General features: G+C 36.4%; 1 protein-coding gene across 6 annotated transcripts in view; it reads right to left on the bottom strand.

Annotated features, from left to right (window-relative positions):
- Positions 1-908: 908 nt before the first annotated feature.
- The window catches only part of cep89 (centrosomal protein 89), a 72,153-nt gene continuing 62,634 nt past the window's right edge, over positions 909-10,427 (bottom strand). For 2 of the 6 annotated variants that reach the window (XR_001630643.1, XR_001630644.1), the window contains exons 20-21: positions 4,616-4,752; positions 3,222-3,294 (exon numbers count right to left, since the gene is read on the bottom strand). Coding sequence is in view for 4 of the 6 variants with exons in the window: in XM_016445155.1 (XP_016300641.1) it covers positions 936-1,005 (70 nt within the window). In the remaining 2 variants the exon portion in view is untranslated. Of the gene's footprint in view, positions 1,006-2,458; positions 3,295-4,615; positions 4,753-5,372; positions 5,405-10,427 lie in introns of those variants that run through there. The other 4 variants (XM_016445157.1, XM_016445156.1, XM_016445155.1 and 1 more) reach the window with 3 other exon arrangements.

Here is a 10,427-nt window from a genome sequence, read left to right as displayed (position 1 = left end):
GCGATTTAGGTATGACAAAAGTGCTGCAATTAATTCATTTTGACAACTAATAGAATGTTAAACATGGACATATCTTTTTCAGAGTTCACTGATTATATAAAATTCAGTGAAGGTTGACTAGGCTATAGTTCAGGGGTGGTGAACTCCGGTCCTGGAGAGCCGCAGTCCTGCAGAGCTCAGCTCCAACCCTAATAAAAACTCACCTGCCTGTAGCTTCCTAGTAATCCTTCAGACCTTGATTAGCTTGTTCAGGTGTGTTTGATTAGGGTTGAAGCAAAACTCTGCAGGGCTGCGGCTCTCCAGGACCAACGTTCGCCACCCCTGGTCTAGACCATCCCAAAGGACAGGTACGAAACTTTAACAAGCTCTTCTTCTATCAGGGGTTTTAACTGTTCAGCAGCAGTTGTGGTACTCTTTAAGAAATCAAGAGTTTGAGTATATACTGTGATGTTAATGCCACATGTGTGATTTATCTACATGGCCTTGTCACAAAATCTGATTCATAAGAACTTTGCAGATTCATCAGGTCTGTGTTTCTCAAAAATGGTATTTCTATTCCAGAACTGATGGTCTGTGTTATTATAAAGGTATTGCCAATTACCCATTAAGCTGTGTGACTGTTAATGTAACCTTAACCTTAACAGACCAATGTCAATACTGACTAGGTTCAATTCTGTCATTCTAATTTGCATCATTTTAGTTCCTCATTTTGGATTCAAGGAGTAAATGTAAATGAGGAATTCTAGGGAAGCAATTGAAAAGCCTTAAGAATAGCATTGAACATGTCTTACTTTTCGTTCTGATGACTAATGGCCCACTACAAAAGTGAGTGGGTGAGTAATATGAATAAATTAACAGAACAAGTAGAAACTAAGACAGCTAGAGAGATGTATGTGTGTGTGTGTGTGTATTTTGCTCTCTGGATGTGAGGGAACTCAGGGCAAAGTAACAGTATAAGAGGTCCTCGTCATTTTTCTCCGCTGTCTGAACCTCAGTCCACTGGACCTGTGAAAGAGAACAAGTGACCTGTACCTGCAGAGCTGCTTCACATACTCATAAGCATACAAACAGTCTTACTCTCTCTCTCTCATTTACACACACACACACACACACACACACACACACACACACAATGCTTTTTTCCTCTTACCTTTGATAAGTTGTAGCTCTTTGCAGACAGTTGTCCTACATTCCATCCTAAAATATAGATTCTTGATTTATAACATCTACCAAAGCACTGCAGGTCTGTTTCAAATCTCCAGTTCACTGGGCTGCACTATCAGAGATGGGCAGTATTTTAATTAAATGTATTAAAGGTATACTGTAACTCCAGTATTGCTAAATGTAATAATGGCAGTGTCTCTTGCACTTCAAATGATTGCTTATAAATATTGTTTGTATTTTTGTATTTTCAAATTACAAATTACTTTCTTAAATACATTTGATTAGCAAGTATTTGTAATTTGTAACAAAATACTTTCTGATGTATTTGTGCCCATCTCTGTTCTTAAAGAATTCTGTGACATTAACAAAAACATTCTATCACTGTCATATTAATATAACAAACACACATGCTCCAAAAAACAGCAATCTGTCAGTAAAAATCAACAAAACAATTTAAGACATAACCACCAATGCATAGGAATCAATCGATAAACAGTTAACGAACACTTGAAATACTAAAACCACTGCTAATCTATGAAATTTATAATCAATATCCTACTGCTAACCGAAAGTGCTCTATTTCTACAGGGAGCTCGCACACATGCACACGGACTGCAGTTCTGTGACCCACTGTTACAACAGACACCCTGAATGCCGTTTGTTTTGTGCAGTGATTGCTGGGTTATAATTGTGCTCTAAAATAGTGCAGTGCCATTATGGAGGGAACTATTGGACTGCCCTAATTATGCTGCAACAGTCAGACAGGCTGGTTTTATTGCGGTGTCTCGCTAGTTTTGTCCTGACCACAGCTGATTTGCTTGTGAACCCACCGTTTATGGAATTAAGATTTCTCTCCTCAGGAGAACCTTATATTAGATAGTGTCAATGCTTCTTTCACTTTCCCTGTACTGGCAAAAATGCTTAGAATTCAGAAGATTTAGATATAACATGAAGTCAGCATGAAGCAGAAATTGCGATCATATTTTCTCCCCTACGCACCTGAAGGCATTTATTGGTTTTCCCTGGATGCGTGTTTTGACGCTACACTATTTCTTCTTTTTAATAATAATAAAATGCAATATTCCATAAAATAAAAATAAAAACTTATAACATTGACATCTCTGCTGGTGAAGCAGTATATGCATAATTAAAAGCAGTTACTGTTTCCCTCAAGACAAATGCACTTTTTTAGTAATTTGGAATAGCAAAGAAAATTGAGCTCACTGCAGGTCATGAGCAGAAAAACAAACAAAACTCGTAATTTAATTGTTTATTCCAACGTATTATTGCCCAGAATTCTGCACTAGTGCAAAAATACACAAACAGGATGCTAATTAAATTATGGTATCCCATATTTTGTCCTTATTAAAGAAAATTATAAGGGATATCCTTAGTGCAATCTTTTGTGCAAGGCCTTCATCCTAGATAGAATGAGAGAGAGATTTCTGTTGCTCTGTCATTCATCATGTGGCTTGTGTAATAGAAATTTCTATGCTATTGTGTGTATCCACTGCTGGAACTGCTCTGTCACAAATGCTTTCTGAAATGAGCTCAACAGCCGAATAAATGCTGTAACGTTCTCCATCTGCAGGATAATCATTATTAGCAATTGAGAACAATGTTATGAGGTTATACACTGTTATATATGTGGAAAACAAACATCAAAGCACATTTGTCATAGTTAAGACAAGAGAAAGGCTGTGTATTTAAGGGCCTCGTGTGTTTTTTTAATATTTTTTACATAAAAACACCTTAAGCCTTCAGGTAAATGAATTCATGAACTCAAAACACTTGTTAAGGAGGATATGGAAATATTAGGATTCCCGTCCACTCTTGTCACTTTCATCAGATGACAGATTCTGCTGCTGGTCGGAGTCGGAGTCAAACATGGGGCTGCGCTGTAAAGGATGTGGCAGACGGCACTGTCTGGAGGTGAAGGGTGGGGGCAGCGAGCAGGACAAATGATCCTCTACACGAGAGATCCTGGCAGGATTCTGGCCGGAAGTTCTGTGTAGGGCTGGAGCCACGTTGGCTGGACTCAGCGAACTGCTGCCTAACACCACCTCTCACAAGCGCTGGCTCTCTCTGGTCGCTGCCTCCCAAACCACCTCCAATTCACCTTCTACCTCTCTGAGAAACACAGAGAGAGAGAGAGAGAGAGAGAGAGAGAGAGAGAGGCTTGTTTTAGTGCAGTATGGGTAGGCTTTCCTGGTTCAAATATGAGCTCTCATATCATCATGCTTCTCTATAAAGAGCAAACACACAAACATTCAAAATACACATGAACATGCACAAATTTCTTCAGTCATTTTGTACCCTCCAGTCAATACCGGTGGATTCGCACACCAAGCGTTTTGAGGGCTCAGCTGTGCAATAATAACAGGTATTAACTGGAAATGTGCTAAGGCAAAAACTACACCCAAAAACAGAATGAAAGAGAACGACCAAGCGGTGGAGGGGTGTAAGCTGTCGTAATCATAGATCAATTAGCTGTACCACCTGTTGATGTACATCCTCGCTTCCACACACACGGTTTATGACAAGCTTTCTATCTCTCTTTATCGCTCACTGTGTGGAAAGTGGCGAGTCATCTCTGTAAGTGTATTTTTTTCCATACTATGGAAGTCAGTGGCTACCGTCAGCTGTTTAGTTACCAACATTCTTCAAAATATCTTCTTTTGTGCTCAACAGAAGAAAGAATTTGAGGGTGAGTAAAAAAAGTTTTTGCATCCCTTTAAGATGCGTTTTTAAGCTGCCATCTCCACTGCCTGCATCAATAAATGTCATCTCTGCCAGACTCAAGCAGTGTCAAACGGACAAAGTCAAACTCATCTCCTATGCTTCAGACACCAAGCACCTCAGAAACAGAAACCAACATGTCTATATTTATGTGTGCATATTTGTGATCTGAGACCATCAAATAAATGTTTTGTTGAAATTGCAAAATTTACTTGTGATACTTTTATTCATGTATTTTTATTAATTATAATTTACGAATGTGTTGGAAATGACACGTTTTTGGAATGTAGGCCATTGTTTTCCAATAAAAGCGCATTTATGACATTTTACAGCTTCATTAAATGTTTTCGTCTTTTTTAATAATAATAACAATAATAAAGGAAAACTGAAACATTTTAAGATTTAAAAGGTTTATTGTTTACCTTTGTATTCATTGAAGAATCAGAGTTTCCACAAAAATATTAAGCAGCACAAGTGCTTTTAACCTTGATAATAAGAAAAAAAATCCATATTTCAATCACAACAGTTTCAGACAGCAGATTTGTCCCAGTACTGAATATTATACATCATTTTGTCATTGATATGTTGCCTGAGGCTGTTCTTTTTACATCCTGACAAAGAGTCTGCTAAATATGGCTATGTGTATTTTATATACAAATATACACGTATATCTCATTTTCAAGCAGTCTTGAATGCCTAATGAGATTCTCACCTCGGGACTCTTTTATTTCTCCTTGTAGGTGCCCTTTTGCTCTCCCCTTCCTCCTCTCTATTCATCACATATTGTGCAGTCTCAGCAAAAGCCAAACAAGGCCTTATCTATGCACACAGATAGCCTGCCCCTGTCACCTTAGAGATTTATAACAGAGAGAGGGAAACAGAGAGAGAGTGAGCGAGAGATTGCTGTCAGTGGGTGGGTCAGCTGATCAATTGTGTCAGACAGTAGGACAGAGTGACGCAGAGAAGACAGAAGTGAGGGACAAATAAACCCACATACTGACAGATCAGAAGTGTAAGGTCACATGGATTTAGCAGACGTTTGTGCATTTCTCTGCTGAAAATGAAGCTGGGAGTACTACACTCTTATTGGTAGCTGAAAACGTCAAAGCATATGAAAAAATGTTAATATTAATGGTTGCATAGATTCTGATCAGTGCTTTTAAATAATCCAGACAGGAATAAATATTTGTAGAAACACTTGTTTTTAGGTTAATGGCTTTTTCTGTGCTAATATCGTCCTTTTAAAACACATGAAGGCAGAAAAGAATAATTATTCAGATAATGCTTCCTGCAGGCCCTTCTCTCACCATCTAATCGATTGCTAGTGTTTGCTTTCGCTCTCATTCTCATGACCCAGTTGCCAAAAGAGAGAGGGAAGAGGACGAGAGAGACGGGTGCGAGTGGGCGTGAAGGAAAGAAGTGACACGTCTGAGTGGTGAACGTCGAGATGAAAGATGAGAGAGACCAGTATTGACCCGGCTGGTTTTAGCATCAAAGTCTTCTACAAGAGATTAAAAAATAAATGAGAGAGAGATGGATATCGTCCTTTTAAAACACATGAAGGCAGAAAAGAATAATTATTCAGATAATGCTTCCTGCAGGCCCTTCTCTCACCATCTAATCGATTGCTAGTGTTTGCTTTCGCTCTCATTCTCATGACCCAGTTGCCAAAAGAGAGAGGGAAGAGGACGAGAGAGACGGGTGCGAGTGGGCGTGAAGGAAAGAAGTGACACGTCTGAGTGGTGAACGTCAGGAGATGAAAGATGAGAGAGACCAGTATTGACCCGGCTGGTTTTAGCATAAAAGTCTTCTACAAGAGATTAAAAAAGAAATGAGAGAGAGATGGGAGAGTACTTTGTGAATGCTGCACTGGGAAGTAGGTTTATGGGAGCAGTAGTAATCTGAGTAATGTTCAGGCCTGAGGTTGTGTCACTGTGTGTAAAAACCACTTTGAATGATGCCATACAAGTCACCTACGTCACATCAACCAAGCTGTAATTTACTGGTGAATGGCTAATGTCAGTCAGAGATAAAAAATGTTGACTTCATGGTTAGTTTCTTGTTACCTAGTGGTTAAAGACCTAGGTTGATAACCATATGCACCTACTCTATTGTTTTTTGAGAAGGCACCAGTACCTTAGGCGAGAGGAGATGAGACATGACCAACTAAGTTTTGTTAGATTACTGATAGCTTCTGTTAAACTTACTTGAATGAACTGGGTTTAAATAACCTAAAAAACTAAACAAGTGCTACTGAACTTGACAGCCAGTGATCAACAAGCATTTTTTGCTCTAATCTATAGAGCAGTTACCTCTCTCAGGCAAATGACACAACAATGTACAATAATAACATTGTAATAAACAACTTTTTATATTTTTTTTCGAACCCACTTTCTATTAGTTGACTAGCTACTATTTGAATAAATAAATCATTGTTAGGTACAATGTACTTATTGTATTCATGTTGTGTTACAAAATAATTTTACTATTATTAAGGTGCAACGATCCACTGAAGAGAACCCAAAGTGCAGTTTATTCAAATGCGAGAATGAGCAGATACACAATAAACAAAGACATGGCTTGACTTGACTAAACAATAACTTGAACATGAACACAACTCACCAACAGCGGGTTACACTAACAAAGCTAGACAATGGACAATGGCAAAATGAGGGCTATATAAATCAAACAAAGTGGGGAGGACTAAATGAATCACTATAACAACTAACAAGGGTAACTATGGGAACTAACAAGCCAGGCAAAGGAACAAGAACTAAACACAAGAAGTGAACACAGAAACAAAGGGAACAGAAAATACACTTCAACATAAAAGTCCTTGACACAAAACAGGGTAGCACAAGACATGAAAACATGAACATAAATTAAAACCACGTGACATAAGGTGGGATGCAGGTAAAGTTAGTGACAGGTTTAATGGTATGGGTAGGTTCAAGATTAGAGGTAGGTGTCAACATGTAATGTATAGATGTAACAACAGAAATTTATTATAGATGTAATTACATGCATGTATTTTTTAATATAAGTACAACTTAGAAATAAGTGCATTGTATAACATTTTTCCTAGTTAAAGACGCTTAATATAAAGTGGGTCCAATTTTTCTTTCTCAACACATTCTATCAATTCTATTTGAGGTGTCCCTTAATTTGTTTTCCCCCATGTTCCCATTATATGACTTGTTGCAGACTGTATGGCAGAGAGCACAAAGAGTACCTATTATAATCATAGTTTTATTTTCACATCTTAAATGAATAATTATTAATATTAGTATTCGAATACAGTTGATTAATGTTTTATTAATGTTTAACTATTAATGTTAAATTATTAACTCCTGTGTGTCTAAAACATCTGTGACTGTATCACAGCACTGAACTCACAGTGATTTCAGAAAAACTGATATCTATGGATATGGAAATATTACAGCACAATTAAGAGTTAATCTATTAAAATCACATGGGCTTGCTAATACAATCGCACACACAGAAAACCAGTCTCGCATACACAGACACATATACACACACAGTACGAGACTCGAACCCGCAACCTTGGGTTACGAGTCCGACTCTCTAACCATTAGGCCACGACTAAACTTTTGCTCTCTTACACAACACTGCAAACTACCCCACAGTTTGAGTGAAATCCTCAAGAAATAAAGGGATAGTTCACCTGAAAATAAAAATTCTGTCATCATTTACCCATCCCCAGTGTCCTTCCACACCTCTATGATTTCCTTTCTTCTGCAGAACACAAAAGATATTTTTCAAAATGTCTTACAATAAAATGACACAAACAGTTGAATCTGTCTTCAAAATTTACTGCAATTCAAACATTTAGGGTCAATAAGATTTTGTTTAAAAAAAATAATACTTTAAATCAATTTAATACATTAAATTGATCAAAGGTCTCTGTAAAACTGATATTTCCATATATATATATATATATATATATTTCTACTTTTAATAGATGCTGTTTGTTTACTATTTCTAATCCTGAAAAATAAATAATGGTTTCCATAAAAATATTAAGCAGTACAACTGTTTTCAATATTGATAATATTAAGATGACATATCATGAGAGTAGATACATTCTGGGGACACCTGAGACTTATATTACATATTGTAAAAAGGGGCATAATATGTCTCCTTTATGAAATGTTTCTTGAGCGCCAAATCAGCATATTAGAATGATTTCTGTAGGATCATGTGACACTGAAGACTGGAGTAATGGCTGCTAAAAATCAGCTTTGCCATCACAGGAATAAATGGCATTTTAAAATATATTACGGTAAATATATTAATATTAATATATTACAATAAAACTGTATTTTAAATTGTAATAATATTTTACAATATTATGTTTTTATTGTATTTTTGATCAAATAAATGCAGCTGCAGTAAAAAATTACAGATCCCAAAATTTTGAAAGGTTGTTTATATTCTTTTGTGTTTCTCAGAAGAAAGTCACATAGTTTTGCAACAACATGGGGGTGAGTAAATGATTTTTAGTTGTTGTTTTTTTTTGTTTGTTTTGTCTTTTTTTGTTTTGTTTGTTCCTTACACCTTTGAACATCACAGTGTTAAAATAAATGTTCAGTCATTCAACACACATGGTTATTACAAACACAGCACTAGACGAGATAAAATATTTCACCACAAAGACTCATACACACACACTCACATGAAGACATAGAGGAAAACAGAGAAACAGTGAGTGACAGCAACATCATTTGATGCAATGATGGCCATACTCCACCATCATAAACAAGATAATTTGGTGAATCAGTTTTTCAGTCAAATGATGCCACATCTCTTCCTGAACAATAGTAATAGCTCCATTCATTGAGTTTGGTGTCAAAATGAAATGTCATAAACATTAAAAAAAAAGTGGTTGAAGCATATGGGTGAACAGCTGCATAGTAAGAGAATGAATAGTGAATATCAACATTGTCATTTCCTTTTCATATTCTTCACAAGTAATCTCAAACATACATACAGTGGGTATAGAAAAGAACCCCCCCCCTTATAACATAAATAAATGTTATAAGTTGCACTGAGTAAATACAGCTGGATAAAACAAAAACTGTGTCCATCTTCATTTCAAGCTGCAAAGCAACAAAATTTGATTATTTTAACGGGGGTGATTCTTTTCTATACCCACTGTAAAAACAAACTCTTCTGAAGGAGAAGCATTTTACTGATGTATCAAAGCTGACATTTAAAAACCTCACTTACACTTAGGCTTGGTTAGGGAACTGACTTTAAAATGAGCTTTGATGTAGTGTTGATAGAGCGAACGAGAGAGAGAGACTGTAAGTGTTTACTGGGTGAGCGAGTGTACTGCAAGAAGTGGAGCTGAGTTGGACATGGCTCAAATTCTGAACAAGAATAGTGTGTGTCATAGTTTGTGAGAATGAAACGAGCAGTTCAGACAGCAGACCAGATCTGATCTCCTGCCTTGACTGTCTGACTTAACTCTGTCCTGTGAATGATCACAAATGATCACTATTGATATGTGAGTGCTGTATGCACTTGTGTGTTGCACATACAGTATTAATATACAATATATTATTTATTATTAGCGTTTTACACACACACATATATATATATATATATAACTTCTGGGACATGTATGACTTATAACACAATAATAGCTCTACTCTGCCATAATGCTATAACAACCTTGAAAAGGCTGCTCTGTGAGTTGTAACATAATATCTGTTAGCTCTTGTTGGCCTTGAAGAAGCGGTTAAAATTGTAAAAAGTGAAAAGGACATTTTTCAAGACAGGGTAAGGAAATGTAAAACCCATCTTTCCTTTTAACTAGTTTTTCCTCTTCTGCTCCAAGGCTGCCCATGGCATCTGCACTCAAATACAGAAACATTTTTGTGCTATTTAGAAAGCAAAAGTAAAGGTCTCTGCTCTTCCAAATAGATAATCACAATAAACCCAATTTTGCAGTTTTAACTAAACATTTGAGCAACATTATTTGATTTAAAAAAATGAATAAATAATCATTCTAATAATAAGAATAATAATAAGTTAATTCTTCGAATTTTTTTAACTAACAATGAACAACAGCATTTATTAAAGGGGTCATATTAGGGCTGCACGATAAATCGAAATGGAATCGAAATCGCGATTCGACAGAAGCTGCGATTGTCATGCGTAGTTCTTCCCGAGTCACATTAAAGATTCGTTCAAAATGAACGAATCGTTCAAGAACGACCCAACACTAATGCCTATAGCGGTAGCTGGATAAACAGAAGATTTAACTGCCTTTATTGATTCAATGTGACTAATAAACACACGATTATGTCAATATATGGTTTATCAGCGTTATTATTATTATAATATTAATTAAAATAAAGTATATTTATAATGCATAGCCTTTATCACTGCTTAGAATACTATGAAATATGTTGCGTGTCTTATTCGGTGTAAGAAGCCACATCATCTCACAGAAGGATTTATTTCAAACACTCGACTGACGTTATGAAGTGAGTTTG

Source organism: Sinocyclocheilus anshuiensis, unplaced genomic scaffold (assembly GCF_001515605.1).
Source record: "Sinocyclocheilus anshuiensis isolate Anshui unplaced genomic scaffold, SAMN03320099.WGS_v1.1 scaffold944, whole genome shotgun sequence".
Classification (NCBI taxonomy): domain Eukaryota; kingdom Metazoa; phylum Chordata; class Actinopteri; order Cypriniformes; family Cyprinidae; genus Sinocyclocheilus; species Sinocyclocheilus anshuiensis.
This window is presented reverse-complemented; position numbering and strand designations above follow the sequence as displayed.